Source organism: Passer montanus, unplaced genomic scaffold (assembly GCF_014805655.1).
Source record: "Passer montanus isolate IOZ18808 unplaced genomic scaffold, ASM1480565v1 scaffold415, whole genome shotgun sequence".
Classification (NCBI taxonomy): domain Eukaryota; kingdom Metazoa; phylum Chordata; class Aves; order Passeriformes; family Passeridae; genus Passer; species Passer montanus.
In genome coordinates, this window is record NW_024368986.1 from 9,400 (window position 1) to 31,933 (window position 22,534).

The following is a 22,534-nucleotide window of genomic DNA, read 5'->3' on the forward strand; positions in this document are numbered from 1 at the left end:
CGATCCAATTTTTTTGGGGGGGGGCGGGGTGTCCCCACCCGGATCTGAAGGCCCCCGTTCCAGATGTTGGGGTTGTGGATCCAGATGTTGGGGTCTCCATTCCAGATGTTGGGGGGGTCTTCATTGAGATATCCGGCTCCCCGTTCCAGATGTTGGTGTCCCCGTTCCAGATGTTCATGTCCCCATTCCAGATGTTGTGGTCTCTCTCCCCAATGTCAGGGCTCCCCATCCAGATGTTGGTGTCCCCATTCCAGATGTTTGGGGTTTTCCAGCTCCCCATTCCAGATGTTGGGGTTTCCAACCCAGATGTTGGGGTCTCTCTCCCCAATTCCAAGGGTCCCCATCCAGATGTTTGGGGTTTCCAACCCAGATTTCACGATCCCCATCCAGATGTTGGCGTCGTGGATCCAGATGTTAGTGTCCCCGTTCCAGATGTTAGTGTCCCCATTCCAGATGTTGGGGTCTCCCCAATTTCAGGGGTCCCCATCCAGATGTTTGGGGTTCCCAACCCGGATTTCACGATCCCCGTTCCAGATGTTTGGGGTCTCCCCCCCAATTTCCGGCCCCCCCGTTCCAGATGTTGCCGTCCCTGCCCCACCCGGGAAAAAATGGGATTTTGGGGAAAATGGGGTTTGGGGGGGAAAATGGGATTTTGGGGGAAAAAATTGGGAGTTTTGGGGATAAATTTGGGAATTTTTTGGGGAAAAAAGGGAATTTTGGGGATAAATTTGGGGGTTTTGGGGGGAAAATGGGAATTTTGGGGGAAAAATTGGGAATTTTGGGATTGGATGGGAGAAAAATGGGAATTTTGGGAATAAATTTGGGAATTTTGGGGCAACAAAAGGGAATTTTGGGGATAAATTTGGGAATTTTGAGGATAAATTTGGGAATTTTTGGGGAAAAATGGGGAATTTTGGGGAAAAAAGGGAATTTTGGGATTGGATGGGAGAAAAATTGGAATTTTGGGGCAAAAAAGGGAATTTTGGGGAAAAACGGGGAAATTTGGGATTGGAAGTGGGGAAAATGGGAATTTTAGGGCTAAATTTGGGAATTTTTAGGAAAAATGGGAATTTTGGGGGTAAAATTCAGAATTTTGGGGGAAAAACGGGGAAATTTGGGATTGGAAGTGGGGAAAATGGGAATTTTGGGAATAAAGGGGGGATTTTGGGGATAAATAAGGGAATATTGGGGATCAAAGGGGAAATTTTGGGAATAAATGAGGGATTTTGGGATAAATGTGGGAATTTTGGGAAATAAATGTGGGAACTTTGGGATAAGCGTGGGAAATTTCGAGATAAATGTGGGAATTCTGGGGAAAAAAGGGGAAATTTGGGGATAAATGTTGGGATTTCTGGACAAAATGTGGGAATTTGGGGATAAAATGTGGGAATTTGGGGATAACTGTGGGAATTTGGGGATAACTGTGGGAATTTGGGGATAAAAGTTGGGATTTTGGGCTCAGGTGGGAATTCTCACCTGGCGGCCTCCTGGGAGCGCTGCAGGTGCTGCTGCAGGAGCCCCTCCCAGGCCTGCAGCTCCCCCTGGAACCTGCGGGGACAGGGGACACCGGGAGACAACAGGGGGGACACGGGGACAGGAGGGACATGGGGACAGGTGAGGGACAGGGGGGACAGGAGGGACACAGGGGAATGGGGGGACATGGGGACAGGTGAGGGACACAGGGGAATGGGGGGACATGGGGACAGGTGACAACAGGAGGGACACGGGGACAGGTGAGAGCCACAGGGGGATGGGGGGACACGGGCACAGGGGGACACGGGGGTGGGGGGGACAGGTGAGACAGGTGAGAGACAGGTGAGGACAAGGGGGGACAGGTGAGACAGGTGAGGGGGAGGGGGGAACATGGGGCGACAGGTGAGGGATGGGGGGACAGGAGGGGACAGGTGACAACAGGTAGGGACAGGTGAGGCACAGGTATCCCCAAATTCACTCCAGATCTGTCCTACATGTCCCCAAGGTTCTCCCTGGTGTCCCCAAGCTTGTCCCAGCTGTGTCCAGGCGTGTCCCTCCCTCCCCAGGTGTCCCCAAATTTGTCCCAGGTCCCCCCAGGTGTGTCTCAGGTGTGTCCCCAGGTGTGTCCCCAATGTCCCCAGGAGTGTCCCCAATGTCCCCAGGTGTGTCTCAGGTGTGCCCAGGTGTGTCCCAGGTGTGTCCCCAGGTGTGTCCCAGGTGTCCCCAGGTGTGTCCCCAATGTCCCCAGGTGTGTCCCAGGTGTCCTCAGGTGTGTCCCCAATGTCCCCAGGTGTCCCCAGGTGTGTCCCCAATGTCCCCAGGAGTGTCCCCAATGTCCCCAGATGTGTCCCCACTGTCCCCAGGTGTGTCCCCAGGTGTGTCCCAAATGTCCCCAGGTGTGTCTCAGGTGTGTCCCCAATGTCCCCAGGTGTGTCCCAAATGTCCCCAGGTGTCCCCAGGTGTGTCCCCAGGTGTCCCCAGGTGTGTCCCCAGGTGTGTCCCCACCTGGCCATGAGCACCTTCAACTGAGCCACGGATTCCTGCAGGGCTGGATCCAGGGAATCCCTGCAGGAAAAGACCCAAAATTCCCAAAAAAATCCCAAATTTTGGGGCAAATCCAGTGAAAATTCCCAAAAATCCAAAATTGCCAGGCGAATCCAGTGAAAATCCCCTAAAATTCCCAAATTTTGGGGCAAATCTAGAGGAAATGCACAAATTTTGGGGCAAATCCAACGAAAATTCCTAATATTCCAAAATTTCCAGGCAAATCCAGTGAAAATTCCCAAATTGTGAGGCAAATCTAGAGGAAATTCCCAAATTTTGGGGCAAATCCAGAGAAAATTCCCCAAAATAAAAAATTTCCAGGTGAATCCAGAGCAAATTCCCAAAAATTCCATGGGAAAAGTTCCCAGATTGCCTCAAAAATCAGCACCAAAATCCCAGGAGTTTTTGAGAAAATTCTGTGATTTTTGGGATTTCCATGGATGAAGCAGCCCCTGAAAATGTTAAAATTTACCAAAATCCTGGGAATTTACCCAAAAAATCCTGGAATTCTCCCAAAATCCTGGAATTCCTGGGCACTTCCAGGGCCTTAAAATCCCAAAGTTGCCCCAAAATCTCAGAATTTCCAAGGCTGGAAAAGCCCAAAATTCCCCCCAAATCCAACTTTTTTTGGGGATTTCCATGGATTTTTGCCCTTCCCAGGCTGGAAATTCCCAATTTTTGGGGTTTTTGCCTTATTGATTAATAATAAATTACTTAATAATTTATTCAATTTTTTTTTCATTTTCCTGTCTTTTTTTAACCAAAATTCCCATTTTTTTGGCAATCAGGAACCCCCAGGAGCTGCTCTAACCCTCCCCCAATCAATTACTGATTGTTGGTTAATTATTAATTCACTTTTCATTAATTTATTAAATAACTATTAATTTAATTCACATCCCTGTCTTTTTTTTTTTTAATAAAATTCCTGAATTTTTGAGCAATCAGGAAAACCCAGGACCCTTTTTAACCCCCCCAGGATTAATTATAAATTAATTCTTAATTAATTCCGCTGCTTTTTCCCCAAAAATCTCAAATTTTTGGGGTCTCCACCCATTTGGGGAGTTGGAAATTTGGGATTTTGAGAGGAAAATCCCAAATTTTGGGGATTTTGGGGGCTCCAATCCCAACCGTTGGCAGCGAAAACCTCGGGGTCGAAGCCTTCGGATTCCTCCAGGGCCTGCTGCAACTTCCGGGCAGAAAACTGGGGAAAAAATGGGAAAAAATGGGAAAAGTTCAACAAAAAATGGGAATTGTCCAACAAAAAATGGGAATTATCCAACAAAAAACAGGAAAAATTGGCTTTTATCCCGATTTTCTTGGGGTTAAAACAAAGATTTGGAGCCTAAACTCCTTTTTTTTGTGTGTTTGAGGAGTCTGGGAAAGGATTTTTTGGGGGGAAAATTCCGGGATTTTGGTAAATTCCAGGATTTTGGAGAATTTTAACAATTTCAGGAAGTGCTGCAGCTCTGGAAGTGCACCAAAATCTCAGGATTTGGGTAAATTCCAAGATTTTTGAGGCAATTCCATGATTTTTGTGAATTTTGTGACTCTCAGGAGCTGCTCCATCCATGGAAATGCCAAAAAATTCCAGGATTTTGGTGAATTCCAGGATTTTGGTTAATTTTAGGATTTTTCAGGAGCTGCTCAAGCCCTGGAAGGAGCAAAAAATTCCAGAATTTTGGGTGAATTTACCTGGAAGCTGGAGAGGAGGAGGAGGGAGAGACGTTGGACTTCAGGAAGCTCCAGGCTGATGGATTTGCTCAAATCTGGGAAAAAAAAGGGTTAAAAATGGTGAAATTCCCAAAAAAATCAGCTGGAATTTGGCCCAGAATTCCCCCAAAAGCAGCTGGGGCAGGGCAGGGTGTGGGAAAAGCAGGAAAAAAAGGAAGGAAAATCAAATTTAAGGAGGAAAATGGGGAAAAGGAAGAGGAAAAATTGAATTTAAGGGGGAAGTTGGGGAAAAATAGAGAGAAAAAGGAACAAAAGTGGGGGGATAATGGGGGGAAAATTGAATTTAAGGTCAAGAATGGGGTAAAATAGGGAAAAAATCCCATTTAAGGGACAAGAATAGAGAAAATTGGAAAAGGGAAAAGTCACATTTAAGGATTGGGGGGGGAATGAGGAAAAAAAGTCAAATTTAAGGGTGAAAAATGGGGAAAATGGAAAGAAAAAATTAACAGGGATCAAAAATGGGGGGGAAATAGGAAAAAAAGTCCCATTTAAGGGTCAAAAATGGGAAAAAATAAAGGGAAAAGTCACATTTAAGGACCAAGAGGGGGGAAATGGGAAGAGGAAAGGGGCAAAATCACATTTAAAGGATAAAAAACGGGGGAATGGGAAAAAGAGGGAGGAAAGTCTAATTTAAGGATCAAGAATGGGGAAAATAAGAAAAACTCCCATTTTTAAGGGGAAAATCAGGAAAAAGAAGAGGAAAAATCATCACATTTGAGGGGAAAAGTGGGAAAAGAAAGAGGAAAAATCCCATTTTGGGAGGGGGGGAAATCAGGAAAAGAAAGAGGAAAAGTCACATTTAAGGGGAAAGTCAGGAAAAGAAAGAGGAGAAATCCCATTTAGGGGGCAAAAATGGGAAAAGAAAGAGGGAAAGTCCCATTTAAGAGGAAAATCAGGACAAGAAAAAGAAAAAAAATCACATTTGGGGGGAAAATGGGAAAAGAAAGAGGAAAAATCCCATTTGAGGGGGGGAATGGGAAATGGAAGAGAAAAAATTCCATTTAGGAGGGAAAATGGGAAAAGAAAGAGGAAAAACCACATTTAGTGGGGGGAAATGGGAAAAGAAAGAGGAAAAATCCCATTTTGGGGGGAAAATGGGAAAAGAAAGAGGAAAAATCCCATTTTGGGGGGAAAATGGGAAAAGAAAGAGGAAAAATCCCATTTTGGGGGGAAATGGGAAAATCACATTTGGGGGGGGAGAAATGGGAAAAGAAAGAGGAAAAAAACCATTTGGGGGGGGAAATGGGAAAATCCCATTTAGGGGGGAAAATGGGAAAATCACATTTAGGGTGGAAAATGGGAAAAAGAAAAGGAAAAATCCCATTCAGGGGGAAATGGGAAAAGGGAAAAGAAAGAGGAAAAAACAAAATTGGGGGGGGAAATGGGAAAAGAAAGAGGAAAAAACCAAATTTAATGGGGGGAAATGGGAAAAGAAAGAGGAAAAATCCCATTTTGGGGGGAAAATGGGAAAAGAAAGAGGAAAAATCACATTTTGGGGGGGGGGGAAATGGGAAAAGAGGAAAAATCCCATTTAGGGAGGGGGAAATGGGAAAATCCCAACTGGGGGGGAAATGGGAAAATCACATTTAGGGGAGGAATGGGAAAAGAAAGAGGAAAAATCCCATTTTGGGGGGAAAATGGGAAAAGAAAGAGGAAAAATCCCATTTTGGGGGGAAAATGGGAAAAGGGAAAATCCCACATAGGGAGGGGAAATGGGAAAAAGAAGAGGAAAAATCCCATTTAGGGGGAAATGGGAAAAGGGAAAAGAAAGAGGAAAAAACAAAATTGGGGGGGGGGGGGGAAGGGAAAAGGGGAAAAAACCAAATTTAATGGGGGGAAATGGGAAAAGAAAGAGGAAAAATCCCATTTTGGGGGGAAAATGGGAAAAGAAAGAGGAAAAACCACATTTAGTGGGGGGAAATGGGAAAAGAAAGAGGAAAAATCCCATTTTGGGGGGAAAATGGGAAAAGAAAGAGGAAAAACCACATTTAGTGGGGGGAAATGGGAAAAGAAAGAGGAAAAATCCCATTTTGGGGGGAAAATGGGAAAAGAAAGAGGAAAAATCACATTTTGGGGGGGGGGGAAATGGGAAAAGAGGAAAAATCCCATTTAAGGAGAAAACCTGGGAAAAAAAGAATGCCCAAAAGAGGAAAAAAAGACAGAACCTTCAAACTCCTCACTGACAGAAGGCTCAGCTCAGCACCCCCAGCTCTCCTCACCCCCCCCAGGATGGATTTTAATGAAACCCGCGCTAACGAAGGCACGAACCGCGCAGCTCCTGGTGCACGGGGGGCAACGATTTGCGGCGGGAGCGGCGGCCCTGGAGGCTGGAGCGGCGCCAGGAGCGGCGCTGGCGGCCCTGGGGGCTGGCGACCCCTCAGCATCCGCTGCTGAGTCCAGGTCTGAGGGGATAAGACGGGAAATCAGCACAAAGAAGGGAAAAAGAGACTCGGTGATGCTCGGGCTGCGCTGCCTGCTCGGGATTTCTTGGGTCCATGAGAATAAATGGTTTTATCAAGGACTTCACAGTGCTGAACGTGGCTTTTGTGGTTTTATTTTTAAGCGGGAGTTTAGCCAGATCCTGGCGTTTTTAGGGTTTTCAGGGATGGAGCAGCTCCTGAAAATCCTGGAACGTTTGGGCACTTCCAGGGCCTTAAAATCCCAAAGTTGTCCCCGAATCCTGTAATTTTCTAGGCTGGAAAAAGCCCAAAATTCCCCCAAATCCAACTTTTTGGCTCGCCACCTCCCAAGCCCCAAAATCACCCGAAGCAGCTCCTCCCTCCACACAGAGCAGCGATTTCTTTCCCTGCCCTTACCTGCCGCGGCCCCTCCGCTCTGTGGTAGGTCCAACCCATGAGCGATGTCCGGCGAGAAGTTTGGTAAAGCAACTTTCCCATTAATAAGCTAAATTAATTAAGAAAAATTTCCTATAGAAATTTCCTATAGAATTCCCTATAGAAAATTCCAATACAGAGATCATCCAATTACAATAGGGGGGGTTTAATTCATCTAGAACAGAAATCCCAGCGTAAAAAACCGCACAGAAATGAAAATAAATCCATTTTTTTCTGCTGCAAAACTGGAGACAAACGCCAAGACTTTTTTTTTTCCTTCTTCTTCAGGTTCTTGGTGTAAAATCCAAGTTTTTCCTTAAAAAAAATGGCATTTTCTGAGGCAAAATGAAGTTATAAATAATCCCGAGTCGGCGCTGAGAGGTAGAGGTGTCGCTGCCATCACAATCTATTGGCTTGTTCTGAGGTAATTAATTCATTGCGAGTCAATCATTCTATCGGCCCGTGATTAATTAACGTTAATTGACCTCTCTCCTCTCAAAAAGGTCCTTTTAATTAAGAAATCTTTAATTGGAGGCGTCGCTGCCCGGGTCGGCGGCGGGGGAGGTGATGGACGAGGGGGTGGCGGCGTCCTGCCAGCTGCCATTGGCCTGAGGGGGCAGAAAATGTAATTAATTCATATTAATTGGCATTAAATCATCAAGAAATTACCTGTAGATGGCATTATAGGGCATTGTGTGTTTGGAGGTGAGGGTGGTTTTAAAAGGAAAGAGCAGAGTGCGTTGATATCCCAAAAAAATCTTATTTTTCTTTTACTTGTATATTTATAATTTAATGTAAACATAATATAAATTAGTATATTATAATAATTAATGCATTAATATATAATATAAATAATTCTAATTTCTATATAATTTTAATATATCTATATAAATATAATAAGATAAATGTATACTTTTATTTTGTGCTTAATATTGATTTATCATGCCAAATACCTTTTAAAATATTAAGTATATGTCTGTAATTTATACATTTAAATCTAAATTTACACACTTAATTTAATGTATATTAATAGCAATAATAATTATTTGTAATATAAATTAAAATATATGTTATATATTTAAAATATATAACATATATTTATATATGTTATGTGAATTTAAAAATAAGTTTATAAGTAAATAATATAATTATTGCTATAATAATAAAAATTTTACAATATATATAAATTGTTAAATAATTTATATAAAATTTATCTAATAATTTTTATATAAATCTGTGTTAATGTATATACATTCGAGTTATAAATTAAATATAAAATAATATTACATATGCTAAAAGCTTTAAAGATTTGAAACACGATCAATAAATTCAATTTTTCCAGCTTTTTCCCCTCATCCCAACATCGACCACATTGGGGGAAATTTTAAAAATTACAATAAAAATTATAAAAAATTAAAATAAACTCAAAATAAAAATTAAAATACATGTAAAAAAATGCAATTTATTGAGAATATTTAGGAATTAAACCCCAGCTGACCTCGAGGCGCTGCGTGGAGAACAAAGGGCTCCCCACGAGGGGCTCGAACCTCCCCGGCTGCTGCAGGACGTGCTGCAGGGAATCCAGCTGAAAAACCAGAAAAATGGGAAAAAAAGTCCAAAATAACGTTAAAAAACGAATTTAAAAATTCCCAAAATGGGAATTTGTCAGGTAGAGTTCCCGTGGGAATAAAGGATTGGAGTGAGAGGAGGGATTGGAGAATTTGGTAAAAAAAATTAGGGAATTTTAATAAGAATTTTAGTGGGAATTTCAAGTGGGAGTAGGGGATTTGTGGAGTTAATAATAAGAATTTCAATTTCAATATTAAATTTCAATTTAATAATTGAATGAGAAATTCAAAGTTTCAATAGGAATTTTACAGGGAATTTCAGTGAGAATTTCACCGAGAATTTCAAAATTTAATGAAGAATTGAATCCCTAATTCCAACAGGAATTTCAGTGAGAATTTCACTCCTGATTTTAATTAATTAATTTAATTTCACCAATAATTTCAGAATTTAATGAAGAATTTAATCCCTGATTCCAACAGGAATTTCAGATTTGCAGCAGGAATTTCAGTGAGAAATTCAAAATTTACAAATAATTTCAGAATTTAATAAATTAATACATTTCAGAATTTAATTAAGAATTTTACTCAAAATTTCAGATTTTCAGTGAGAATTTCACAATTTAATGAAGAATTTCACTCCTAATCCCACCAGGAATTTCAGATTTTTAGTAAAACCAGCAATTTAAACAATCCCAAACCTTTAAACACCCCTTAAAATTGAAATAATAATCTGGAAGCATCAATTCCTCTGGGATCCAGGGCAGAAATTTGGATTTTTCCCCATTTTTCCTCTGGAATTCCAGAACAGAAATTTGGATTTTTTTCCCCATTTTTATCTCTGGGATCCAGGGCAGAAATTTGAATTTTTTTCCCATTTTTCCTCTGGGATCCAGGACAGAAATTTGGATTTTTTTCCTCTGAATTCCAGAACAGAAATTTGGATTTTTTTCCCCATTTTTATCTCTGGGATCCAGGGCAGAAATTTGAATTTTTTCCCATTTTTCCTCTGGAATTCCAGGACAGAAATTTGGATTTTTTTTCCTCTGAAATCCAGAAAAAAAATTTGAATTTTTTCCCATTTTTCCTCTGAATTCCAGGGCAGAAATTTGGATTTTTCCCGTTTTTCCTCACCTGGGGCTGCGCGCTGGGAGGGCTCTGGTAGGAAACCAAGGGCTGCAAATTGAGGAAAGAATCCCCAGAATTCGTCATCTTAAATGACCCAGAGGAAGCTGAAAAAACAACAAAAAAACCCCAAAAAATTAAATTAAAATGGAGAATTTTAATGGGTGATAAATGCACCCAAAATGGTTCTTTAGAAGGGATAAAAATGGAATTAAAAGGGGATAAAAAAGGGAATAAATGGAATTAAAAGGGGCTAAAAAGGGGAATAAATGGAATAAAAAAGGGGATAAAAAAGGGAATAAGAAGGATTTTTAAAGGGAATAAAATTGAATAAAACAGGAAATAAAAAGAAAAAAATAAATATAAATGCGGTAAATAGAAATAAAATTAAATATAATGGAAATAAAATTAAATATAAAGGAAATAAACTGAAATAAAGGAAATAAATGGGAAGAAACAGAAATAAAATTAAATATATAGAAAATAAACAGAAATAAATGGAAATAAGGTGCAATAAAAGGACGTTAAAGGAAATAAATGGAATTAAACTGAAATAAAAATGAGTATGAAGGGAATAAATGGAAATAAATAGAAATAAACAGAAATAGAAGGACATTAAAAGTAAAATAAAGGAAATAAATGGAAATGAAGGCAAATAAACAGAAAAAAATTACATTATAAATAAATAAAATGAAATAAAAAGGAAATAAATGGAAATAAAATTAAACTAAATAAAGTGAATTAAACCAAAATAAAATAGGAAAAATCCCAAAAAAAACCAAAATTAAACCAAAATAAAGAAGAATAACAACTCCCACAGTGCTCCCAGCGGCTCATTAATTACCCTGGGTTAATTAGCAATCCCAGCCCACTCACCGGAGTTGGGCGGGGAGGGGGAGGGGCCCTGGTAGCCAAAATAAACCAAAATTAAATAAAATTAAACCAAAATAAAAATGAAAAACAACTCCCACAGTGCTCCCAGCAGCCAGAACTGCAGCTCATTAATTATCCTGGGTTAATTAGCAATCCCAGTCCGCTCATCAGAGTTGGGTGAGGAGGGGGAGGGGCCCTGGTGGCCAAAATAAACCAAAATACACCAAAATTAAACCAAAATAAAGAAGAATAACAACTCCCACAGTGCTCCCAGCGGCTCATTAATTACCCTGGGTTAATTAGCAATCCCAGCCCGCTCACCGGAGCTGGGCGAGCAGGGGGAGTGTCCCCCGTGTCCCTGCTGGTGGCCCTGGTGGTGCCCCCAGTGTCCTTGGTCGTGTTCCCTGTGTCCCTGCTGTCCCCAGCGCTGAATCCCAGCAGCTCATTAATTACCCGGGGTTAATTAGCAATCCCAGCCCGCTCACCGGAGATGGGCCGCACTGTCCCCAGCGCTGGCTCCCAGCAGCTCATTAATTACCCGGGGTTAATTACCTATCCCAGCCCGCTCACCGGAGCTGGGCGAGGAGGGGGAGCGTCCCCTGTGTCCCTGCTGTCCCCCGTGTCCCTGGTGGTGGCCCTGGTGTCCCCAATGTCCCCATGGTCTCTGCTGTCCCATGGGCTGCACTGTCCCCAGGGCTGGCTCCCAGCAGCTCATTAATTACCGGGGTTAATTACCCATTCCAGCCCGCTCACCGGAGTTGGGCGAGCAGGGGGAGTGTCCCCCGTGTCCCTGCTGTCCCCCGTGGCCCTGGTGGCCCTGCTGGTGGCCCTGGTGTCCCGTGGGCAGTGCACTGTCCCCAGCGCTGGCTCCCAGCAGCTCATTAATTACCCGGGGTTAATTACCCATCCCAGCCTGCTCACCGGAGTTGGGCGAGGAGGGGGAGTGTCCCCCGTGTCCCTGCTGTCCCCCGTGGCCCTGGTGGCCCTGCTGGTGGCCCTGGTGGCCGTGGTGGCCGTCCCCAGCCCTGGCCGTGTAGATGCTGGCCTCCTCCTGGAACTTGCCCATGTTCTTCTTGTAGCGGATGCGCTTGTTCCCGAACCAGTTGGAAACCTGGCAAAGGGAAAATCCGGCAGGAATGGCGTGTTTGAAACATTTTAATTAAAAAAAATAACAATTTTTTCTTTGTAGGGGATAAAATTTACACCAAAATCCCGGGAATTGGCACCAAAATCCCAAAATTTGCCCCAAAATCCAGAGAAATCGGCCCAAAATCCAGGGAAATTGGTCCAAAATCCTGGGACTTTGCCCCAAAGCACCAAAACCCCGGAAATTGGCACCAAAATCCTGGGACTTTGCCCCAAATCTTGGGAATTTACCCAAAATCCCAGGAAATTTCCCCAAAATCTTGGGATATTGCCCTAAAATCCCAGGAATTTGCCCCAAAATCCAGGGAATTTTCCCAAAAATCCCAGGAATTTTTCCCAAATCCAGGGAATTGGCCCCAAAATCCCGTGAATTTGCCTGAAGTCCCGCGAATTTACTCCAAATCCTGGAATTTGCCCCAAATCCATGTAATTTTCCCAGGAATTTTCCCCAAATCTTGGGAATTGCCTGCAAAATCCCAGGAATTTCCCCCTAAACCTCAGGATTTTTCCCCCGAAAATCTCTGGAATTTGCCCCAAATCTGGGGAATTTTCCCAAAAATCCCAGGAATTTGCCCCAAAATTTGGGGAATTTCCCCCAAATGTCCGTATTTTTCCCCAAATCCTGGGAATTGGCCCCGCTGTGCCCACCTGGGAGACGCTGATGCCGCCCTGGCGCGCCAGCTCCTCCTTGGCCTCCTCGCTGGGGTAGGGATTGCTCAGGTGCGAGTAGAAATACGCGTTCAGCACCTCCGTGGCCTGCCGGCTGAAATTGCGCCGCTTCCGCCTGGAAATGGGGGAAAAGCAGAATATTTGGGTTAAAAATGGGGAAAAATCCATTTATTTCAGGTTAAAATGGGGATTTGGGGAGTGAAAATGGGGAATAAATCAAATTATTGAGGGGTTAAATGGGGTTTGGAGGGTGAAAATGGTGAATAATTCAAATTATTTGAGGTTAAAATGGGGAAAAATCCAATTATTGGGGGGTTAAAGGGGGTTTAGAAATGCGCGTTCAGCACCTCCGTGGCCTGCCGGCTGAAATTGCGCCGCTTCCGCCTGGAAATGGGGGAAAATCAGAATATTTGGGTTAAAAATGGGGAAAAATTCATTTATTTCAGGTTAAAATGGGGAATAAATCCAATTATTGGGGGGTTAAAGGGGGTTTAGAAATACACGTTCAGCACCTCCGTGGCCTGTGGCTGAAATTGCGCCGCTTCCGCCTGGAAATTCAAATTATTGGGGGAAAAATGGGGAAAATTCATGTTTGGGCGGTGAAAATGGGGAATAAATCCATTTATTAATTATTGAGGGGTTAAATGGGGTCTGGAGGGTGAAAATCTGAAATAAATCAAATTATTGAAGGGTTAAAGAGGGTTTGGAGGGTGAAAATGGGGAATAAATCCATTTATTTCAGGTTAAAATGGGGAATAAATCCAATTATTGGGGGGTTAAAGGGGGTTTAGAAATACACGTTCAGCACCTCCGTGGCCTGTGGCTGAAATTGCGCCGCTTCCGCCTGGAAATTCAAATTATTGGGGGAAAAATGGGGAAAATTCATTTATTTCAGGTGAAAATGGGGAATAAATCCATTTATTTCAGGTTAAAATGGGGTTTGGGGGGTGAAAATGGGGAATAAATCAAATTATTGAGGGGTTAAATGGGGTCTGGAGAGGGAAAATCTGAAATAAATCCAATTATTGAGGGGTTAAATGGGGTTTGGAGGGTGAAAATGGGGAATAAATCCAATTATTGAAGAGTTAAAGAGGGTTTGGAGGGTGAAAATGGGGAATAAATCCAATTATTGGGGGGTTAAAGGGGGTTTAGAAATGCGCGTTCAGCTCCTCCGTGGCCTGCCGGCTGAAATTGCGCCGCTTCCGCCTGGAAATTCAAATTACTGGGGGAAAAATTCATTTATTTCAGGTTAAAATGGGGAATAAATCCATTTATTTCAGGTTAAAATGGGTTTGGGGGTGAAAATAGGGAATAAATCAAATTATTTCGGGGATAAAGGGGCTTTGCAGAGTGAAAATCTGAAATAAATCAAAACATTGCAGGGTTAAAGGGGGACTTGGAGGGTGAAAATGGGGAATAAATCCATTTATTTGTAATCCAATGGAGTAAATACGATTTTTTCCCCATCAAAATCCACATCCCAACCAAAAATATCTACATTTTCCCATCAAATATCCACATTTTTCCACCAAATATCTGTATTTTTTTACCTGTTTGAGGAATTTTCTCTTAAAATTCCCTCACCTGGCCTGGAGGAACCTGGAGCTGAGTTTCACGAGGCCTCGCAGGAGCTCGGCTTGAGCTGAGCTCACCATGGGTGATGCCCACCAAAAATCTCCCCATTTTTCCCCAAATATCCATATTTTTCACCAAATCTCCATATTTTTCCACCAAAATGCAACCATTGAAGGAATTTTTTCCCAAATTGTCTCACCTGGCGTGGAGGAACCTGGACCTGAGAATCACGACGGCCTCGCAGGAGCTCTGCTTGAGCTGAGCTCACCGTGGGTGATGGCCACCAAAAATCTCCCCATTTTTCCCCAAATATCCACATTTTTCACCAAATCTTCACATTTTTCCACCAAAATGCAACCATTGAAGGAATTTTTTCCCAAATTGTCTCACCTGGAGTGGAGGAACCTGGAGCTGAGTTTCGCAACAGCGTCACAGGAGCTCTGCTTGAGCTGAGCTCACCATGGTTGACACCCACCCAAAAATACCCAAATTTTTCAGCAAATATTCACATTTTTTCACCAAATCTTCACATTTTTCCACCAAAATGCAACCATTGAAGGAATTTTTTCCCAAATTGTCTCGCCTGGAGTGGAGGACCCTGGACCTGAGTTTCACGAGGGCCTCGCAGGAGCTCTGCCTGAGCCGAGCTCACCGTGGTTTACACCCACCCAAAAATATCTAAGTTTTTCACCAAATCTCCACATTTTTCCACCAAATATCCACATTTTTCCACCTGTTTGAGGAATTTTCTCTCAAAATTCCCTCACAGGCATGGAGGAACCTGGACCTGAAGATCATGACAGCCTCGCAGGAGCTCGGCTTGAGCTGAGCTCACCGTGGGTGATGCCCACCAAAAATCTCCCCATTTTTCCCCAAATATCCACATTTTTCACCAAATATTCACATTTTTCCACCAAAATGCAACCATTGAAGGAATTTTTTCCCAAATTGTCTCACCTGGCGTGGAGGAACCTGGAGCTGAGTTTCACGAGGGCCTCACAGGAGCTCTGCTTGAGCCGAGCTCACCATGGTTGACACCCACCCAAAAATATCCACATTTTTCACCAAATATCCACATTTTTCCCCAAATATCCACATTTTTCCATCAAATATCCACATTTTTCCACCTGTTTGAGAAATTTTCTCTCAAAATTCCCTCACCTGGCCTGGAGGAACCTGGAGCTGAGTTTCATGAGGCCTCGCAGGAGCTCGGCTTGAGCTGAGCTCACCGTGGGTGATGCCCACCAAAAATCTCCCCATTTTTCACCAAATATCCACATTTTTCACCAAATATTCACATTTTTCCACCAAAATGCAACCATTGAAGGAATTTTTTCCCAAATTGTCTCACCTGGCGTGGAGGAACCTGGACCTGAGTTTCACGAGGGCCTCGCAGGAGCTCGGCTTGAGCTGAGCTCACTGTGGTTGACACCCACCCAAAAATACCCAAATTTTTCACCAAATGTCCACATTTTCCATCAAATATCCACATTTTTACCCCAAAACCCAACCATTGAAGGAATTTTTTCTCAAATTGTCTCACCTGGAATGGAGGAACCTGGAACTGAGTTTCACGAGGCCTCGCAGGAGCTCTGCTTGAGCTGAGCTCACCATTTTTGATGCCCACCAAAAATCTCCACATTTTTTCACCAAATCTTCACATTTTTCACCAAATATTCACATTTTCCATCCAAAAATCCACATTTTCCCACCCATTGGAGGAACTTCTTCCCAAATTGTCTCACCTGGAGTGGAGGAACCTGGAGCTGAGTTTCACGAGGGCCTCGCAGGAGCTCTGCTTGAGCCGAGCTCATCGTGGTTGACACCCACCCAAAAATACCCAAATTTTTCACAAATCTCCACATTTTTCACCAAATATTCACATTTTTCCATCAAAAATCCACATTTTCCCACCCATTGGAGGAACTTCTTCCCAAATTGTCTCACCTGGAGTGGAGGAACCTGGAGCTGAGTTTCACGAGGGCCTCGCAGGAGCTCTGCTTGAGCTGAGCTTGCCGTGGTTGGCACCCACCCAAAAATACCCAATTTTTTCCCCAAATCTGCACATTTTCCCCCAAAAGGGGCTCACCTGGCGTCGAGGAAGCGGGAGCGGAGGACCATGAGGGCCTCGCAGGTGCTCTGCTTGAGCTGCAGCTGGATGGAGCTGAACTTGCCGTGGATGAGGCGCAGTTTAGGGTGGAAAATAGGGAAAAATAGGGAAAAAATGGGGAAAAAATGGGGAAAAATGGGGGATTTAGGGGAAAAAATGGGGGATTTAGGGTGGAAAATAGGGAAAAATAGGGAAAAAATGGGGAAAAATGGGGAAAAATGTGGGATTTAGGGGAAAAAATGTGGGATTTAGGGGAAAAATTGGGGATTTAGCGGGAAAATGGGGGAAAATGGGGGATTTCAGGGGGAAAATGGGGGATTTGCGGGGCAAAATGGGAAAAAAATGGGGGATTTAGGGGGAAAATGAGGGATTTAGGGGGAAAAATGGGGGATTTAGGGGGAAATAGGGAAAATCCCCTAAATCCCCTTCAATTTTTCCTTAATCCCTTGGGTTTTCCTCTTCAAATCCCTTTAATTTTCCCCTTAATCCCATTTAATTTTCCCTTTAATTCCCTTGGATTTTCCTCTTCAAATCCCCTTAAATGTTTTCCTCTTCAAATCCCTTTAATTTCCCTCTTAATCCCATTTAATTTCCCCTTTCATTCCCTTCGATTTTTCCTTAAATTCCTTTCAATTTTTTCCTAAATTCCCTTGGATTTTCCTCTTCAAATCCTTTTAATTTTCCCCTTAATCCCATTTAATTTCCCCTTTAATTCCCTTGGATTTTTCCTTAAATCCCCTTCAATTTTTTCCTTAATTCCCTTGGATTTTCCCTTAAATCCCCTTCAATTTTTTCCTAAATTCCCTTGGATTTTCCTCTTCAAACCCCTTTAATTTCCCCTTTAATTTCCCTTTTAGCCCCACTCCCCCTCCACCCCTCCCACCCCAAAACCGCCCAAAATCCCCCCAAAAAAACCCCAAATTTTCTCCCTGGGATCACCTGGTCGTACTTGTCCAGCTCGGCGTGGAAGATGTGCCGGATCTGCGCCAGCTTGGCGCGGTAGTCGGCGTGCTCCGCGCCGAGCTCGTGCCCGCAGCCCCCCGGCGCCGCCGCCGCGCCTTTCCCGGCTCCTTCCGCCGCTTTTTGGGGTGAATCCGCGGGTTTTTGGGGGGCTTTGGGGGGCGCGGCGGCGGCCACGCCCTCGGCCAGCAGCATGTTGTCCAGGCGCAGCAGCTGCGCGTCCGGGGGCTCCTCCTCGGCAGCGCCGCGCACGCTCAGGGCTATGAGGGAAAATGGGGGGGAAATGAGGGGAAAATGGGGCGAAAATGAGGGGAAAAAAGAAGAGGAATGGGGAAAATGGGGGAAAAATGAGGGAAAATGGGGGGAAATAGGGGGAAAATGAGGGAAAAATGGGGAGAAATAGGGGAAAAAGGGGGGGAAAGGGGGGGAAATGGGGAAAAAAGGAGGGGATAATGGGGGAAATGAGGGGGAAATGGGGGGAAAATGAGGGAAAAGTGGGGGGAAAAAGGTTGGGAAATGGGAGAAAATGAGGGGAAAATGGCAAAAAATGAGGGGGAAAAAAAGGAGGGAAAAAATGAGGGAAAATGGCAGGAAAATTGAGAAAAAAGGAGGGAAAATTACAGAAAATGGGGAAAAATATTGGAATCATCTGCCCAGGGAGGTGGTGGAGTCACCATGCCTGGATGTGTTTAAAAAAAGACTGGATGTGGCACTTGATGCCATGATCTGGTTGAGGTGTTAGAACATTGGTTGGACTTGATGATCTTAAAGGTCTCTTCCAACCTAGAAATTCTGTGATTCTCTGAAATTTCTGGATTTGTAGAGCAAAACCTCTGACTTTCCAGGTTCCAGAGGGAATTTCCTAAAAAAAAACTCCCAAATCCTGGAATTTTTCCATAAAACAACCCCCAAATTTCATTTTTCTCCCTTAAAAATGCCCCCCCAAAAAAATCAAATTTCATTTTAACATTTCTTTAAAGAAACTTTTAATGGAGAATCAGTGAGGGAAAATTGGGATAAAGTGGAATGGGGGGGAAATTGAGGAGAAAAAGAGGGATTTGAGGGAAAAATGAAAATAAAAAGGCGAAATCCAGACCTGTTTTTTCCTTGATTTCACAGAGGACGCTGAAGAGGGCTGGCTTCATCCTGTGGCAGTTCAGGGCATGTTTCCTGCAAAAAACATGGAAAATCAGCCCCAAAATCCATGGAAAAAACCCCAAATTGAGGTCACGTTGCGGGGAGAGCAGGTGAGTGAGGAAAATCCTGGAAAAAATGGGAAAATCCAGGGGGAAAAGGGAAATTTGGGGTTTTTTTTTGGGTTTAATCTCAATTTTCTGGAAGGAAAAGTCCCAGTTTTTCAGAATTTTGGGGCTAAATTCCACAATAAACAACAGGGAAAATCCACTGGATGCAAAATCCACCTCAAAATCTCTTTTTTTACTGATTTTGAACCCTTTTTTACCTCAGAAAAATCCATTTGTAGCTGAATTTAATGGATTTTTTTAAAATATCTAGTCCCCAAATTCCCCAGTTTTCCAGGGTTTGGGCCCAAATTCCATCGGGAAAAATCCTCTGTAGAAAGCCCCTCAAAAATCCCCTCTTTTTTGCTGCTTTTTAGTCCTTTTTCCCCTCAGAAAATCCATTAAAAATCCACTTTTCTCTCATTTTCCCAGCAAATCCCGATTTTCCCGCCCTGCCGAATCGGGGCCACTCCCAGCTCCCCAAAAACCACGGAATGTGGGAAAACACCCCAAAAAAGCCCAATTTTTGTAGGATTTGAGGCATTTCCCTCCCGAAGCAGCAGCTAATGAGGCGTTCATTACCCGCACTTAATTAAAGAATCCACAACCCGCCAAAATCCTGGAATTCTGCTCATTCCCAGTGCGGGTTTTCCCTAAAACTCAGGAATTCCTGGGGGGAGATGGAGGATTTATTCCAAATTATCCCAAAGTGGGGGGTCCCACCATGTCCTGGCCAAAATTCCAGCCCCAAACAGCTCCAGTTTTCCCATTCCTGGGGTTTTTTGCCCCATTCCCAGTGGCGTTTTCCTCATTTTTCAGTGGGATTTTCCCCCAATCCTGGCGTTTTCCCCAATTGTGGCATTTTTTCCTCCATTCCCGAGGTTTTCCTCATTTCCAGTGGGTTTTTTCCCATTTTCAATGTTTTTTCCTCCCATTCCCAGTGGATTTCCACCATTTTCAGTGAGTTTTGTCCCATTCCCAGTGGAATTTTTCCCATTCCCGTGGTTTTTTTTCCTCATTTTCAGCAGTTTTGCCCCATTTCCAGTCGGATTTTCCCCTTTCCCAATGTTTTTTTTTCACATTCACAGTGATTTTTGTCCCATTTCTGGGTTTTTTCCCACATTCCCAGTGGTTTTTGTCCCATTCCTGGGTTTCTTCCCACATTCCTGAGGGGTTTTCCCCATTCCCAGCAGTTCTGCCTGGGATTGTCCTGCCTGACCCCACAGGGAATGGGGTAAAACTGCTGGGAATCGGGTAAAAAACCCCGGAATGGGAGAAATCCAACAGGGAATGGGGTAAAATCCCTGGAAATGGGGGAAATCCCACAGGGAATGGGGTAAAATCCACGGAAAATGGGGGAAACCCAAAGGCAACGGGGTAAAATCCACCAAAAATGGGGGAAACTACCAGGAATGAGAGGAAAGCTGCTGGGAATGGGGCAAAACCACTGGGAATGGGGGAAAAACACTGGGAATGGGGAAAAACCACTGGGAATGGGGTAAAATCCACAGAAATGGGGCAAAACCACTGGGAATGGGGCAAAACCCATGGGGAATGAGGTAAAAACACTGGGAATGGGGCAAAAACATTGGGAATGGGGGGAAACCCGCTGGGAATGGGGCAAAACCCCTGAGAATGGAGTAAAAGCACCCAGCAATGGGGTAAAAGCACCCGGCAATGGGGCAGAAACACTGGGAATGGGACAAAAGCGATGGGAATGGGGCAAACTCCCGGCAATGGGGTAAAACCACCGGGCAATGGGGCAAAACCGTGTGGAAATGAGGGGGGAACCCCACAGGGAATGGGGCAAATCCGCTGGGAATGGGGCAAAACGCCCGTGAATTGCCCCCAGAGCGGGAAGGACGCGGGGAAGAAGCGGCAGCACCGGCCGGGATGCGGGGCCCTGAGCGGAGCGGGAAAGCCGGGAATAGCGGCGAAGTTTCCCTCACAAACCCCTCCCTCGGTGTCCCCTCAGTGTCCCCGCGGTGTCCCCTCAGTGTCCCCGCGGTGGCCCCGCGGTGTCCCCGCGCTGAGTCACGGCCGTGCCGCTGTCCCCGGTCCCCGTGGCCGGTGTCGCCTCCCCGTACCTGGCCTGGGCCTCATCCAAGCTCTGGTCGGTGATGGCCATGATCTGCTGCAGGACGTCGCCGCTGTCGTGCTGCGGCGGCGCCGCTGCTGGCCCTGAGGGCGGCCCTGAGGGTGGCCCTGAGGGTGGCGGGTCGCCGCTGGTGGCGGCGGCGGGGGGAGGCGCCGGCGAAAGAGACCCCGGCAGGGCCACCCCGGGCACCAACCGCGGCGCGGCCTCCATGGGCGGGCCTGGAGCCGCGGGGCCGGCGCGACAGGGCGCGACAGAGCGCGACAAATCGCGACAGATCGCGACAGGAGCCGCGCCGAGCCGGCGGCCACAGAGCCGCCCCCCCCCCGCGCTGCCGCCGCTGTGGTCACGCCCAGCCCTGGCCACGCCCTCCTCCCGCCGCGCCCAGAGAAGGCCACGCCCCTTCATGAGGGGACGCCCTTCCCGCCTTTGCGTTTAGCCACGCCCACAGGTGAAACCACGCCCCTTCAGGAGGGGACGAATATTCCCGCCAACGCTGTGACCACGCCCCTATGTGACCACGCCCTCTCTGAATGTTATCCCGCCCAATTGTGGCCACGCCCCCTATCTGACCACGCCTTCAGAATCGCCATTTCCGTCCTTTCGACTCCGCCCAAACGTCACGGTGTCTCCATGGCAACCGTAGCCACGCCCCCTCGCATTAGACCACGCCTCCTCCCCGAGGCCACACCCCCGCAGCTCTCGATTTTCCCTTTTTCCACCCAAAAATTTGGGAATTTTTTGTGCCCACAGCTCTGTTTTGGGTAATTTCGAAGCTCCGGGGTTGAATCCCAACAAAGCAGAGCTCTGATCCCATTTTTGGGATAAAAACAGAGGGAAAAATGAAGGAATTAAAGGGAAAAATGAAAGAATTTGATGGGAAAAAAAAAAGGAATTAAAGGAAAAATTAAAGAATTAAAGGCAAAATGAAGGAATTGCAGCTTAAAAATTCCCACTGGGAACAATTCCAGTTTTGGAGGAATCTCGGGCTCCAGGTTTGGGGTGTTTAACCTCATTTTTGCCTGGAAAAATCCCATGAAATCCAGAAAAAATCCTGTTTAATCCAAGGAATTCTGCAGCCAAGGTGGGAAAAGTCACGTGGTTCCACTCCAGGGATCCCTGGGAATTCCCAGAACTTGCGGGGGAAAAAAGGATGGAAAATTTGGGGTTTTTTCAGCATTCCCAAATCCTGGGATTTGTGGAATTTTCAGGGCAAATTCTGCCCTCGGAATCCCCAAATCCCGGAGGATTTTGGAGCCTTTTCCAGGGAAATTCCAGCCCTCGGAATTCCCAAATCCCGCTCCCAGAATTCCCAACCCCCTCCTGGAAGATTCCTGAGCTTTTCCCAAGGAAAAACGACTCCGGGTTAAAACCAGTCTTTAATGGGAATTCTGCTCCCACGGTTTCCCTAAAAACCTGGAATTTTCCAGGGAAAAATCCAAGCTGGAGCCCACCAGGAATCCGAGGTTCTCCCAAATCCCACAAAACCGCCTCGTTCTTGAGATTTCCAGGGAAATTTGGATGTTAGAACCTCCCAGGACTCCAAAACTCTTCTCATTCCTTGATCCACCAGGAGTTTTCCAAGAAATTTTGATGTTGGAGCCCACCAGGAATCCAAAGTTTTCTCAAATCCCCACAAAACCGCCTCGTTCTTGACACCCCAGATGATGATGATGACCAACCCAATTAACCCCTAATTACCCCTAACGAGCCACCCACCCAGGACGATGGTGACGGTCTTGCCAGCACGGTGTTGCGGTGCTGTGGGTACTCGCCCCGTTACTCCTTAATTAATGGCTAATTAACCACCCACTGAGGATGATGACCAACTCATCAAGGGCGATGGTGACCAACCCACCGAGGATGATGGTGACTAACCCAATTAACCCCTAACGAACCACCCACCCAGGATGATGGTGACGGTCTTGACCAGCGCCAGCACGGTGGTGCACCGCTGTTACCCCTTAATTAATGGCTAATTAACTGCTAAATCACCACCCACTGAGAATGGTGACCAACCCACCCACCCCGGATGGTGACCAACCCAATTAACCCCTAACAAGTCACCCACCCAGGATGGTGACCAACCCAAT

The 22,534-nt window shown here is 45.2% G+C and overlaps 2 protein-coding genes across 2 annotated transcripts; both read right to left on the reverse strand.

Moving 5' to 3' along the window:
• Positions 1–3,502: 3,502 nt before the first annotated feature.
• Positions 3,503–7,103, reverse strand: DSN1 (DSN1 component of MIS12 kinetochore complex). Its single transcript, XM_039719557.1, has 4 exons — positions 7,100–7,103; positions 6,517–6,624; positions 4,210–4,283; positions 3,503–3,718 (listed from the first exon to the last, which is right to left on the reverse strand). The coding sequence occupies exons 1-4, from the start codon at positions 7,101–7,103 to the stop codon at positions 3,518–3,520; spliced, it is 387 nt and encodes a 128-aa protein (XP_039575491.1). The 3' UTR covers positions 3,503–3,517.
• A 124-nt stretch (positions 7,104–7,227) lies between these two features.
• Positions 7,228–20,772, reverse strand: LOC120507215 (pre-B-cell leukemia transcription factor 1-like). Its single transcript, XM_039719559.1, has 9 exons — positions 20,434–20,772; positions 18,202–18,275; positions 16,976–17,365; positions 16,125–16,221; positions 12,440–12,575; positions 11,567–11,756; positions 9,782–9,879; positions 8,581–8,667; positions 7,228–7,690 (listed from the first exon to the last, which is right to left on the reverse strand). Exons 1-9 carry the CDS (start codon positions 20,652–20,654, stop codon positions 7,607–7,609), a joined length of 1,377 nt encoding a protein of 458 aa, XP_039575493.1. The 5' UTR covers positions 20,655–20,772; the 3' UTR covers positions 7,228–7,606.
• Positions 20,773–22,534: the final 1,762 nt, after the last annotated feature.

What these genes read in the sequence shown, in the direction of transcription:
- DSN1 (XM_039719557.1), bottom strand. An exon ending in CGTGCACCAGGAGCTGCGCG is followed by an intron (nt 4,284 to 6,516) that starts GTTCGTGCCTTC and finishes TTTTTTTCCCAG; the next exon opens with ATTTGAGCAAATCCATCAGC. An exon ending in TCCTCCTCTCCAGCTTCCAG is followed by an intron (nt 3,719 to 4,209) that starts GTAAATTCACCC and finishes TTTTTTCCCCAG; the next exon opens with TTTTCTGCCCGGAAGTTGCA.
- LOC120507215 (XM_039719559.1), bottom strand. Translation starts at nt 20,654, where the DNA reads ATGGAGGCCGCGCCGCGGTTGGTGCCCGGGGTGGCCCTGCCGGGGTCT. An exon ending in TGAAATCAAGGAAAAAACAG is followed by an intron (nt 17,366 to 18,201) that starts GTCTGGATTTCG and finishes TTTCCCTCATAG; the next exon opens with CCCTGAGCGTGCGCGGCGCT. An exon ending in TCTCCACGCAGCGCCTCGAG is followed by an intron (nt 7,691 to 8,580) that starts GTCAGCTGGGGT and finishes CTGCCCCCTCAG; the next exon opens with GCCAATGGCAGCTGGCAGGA.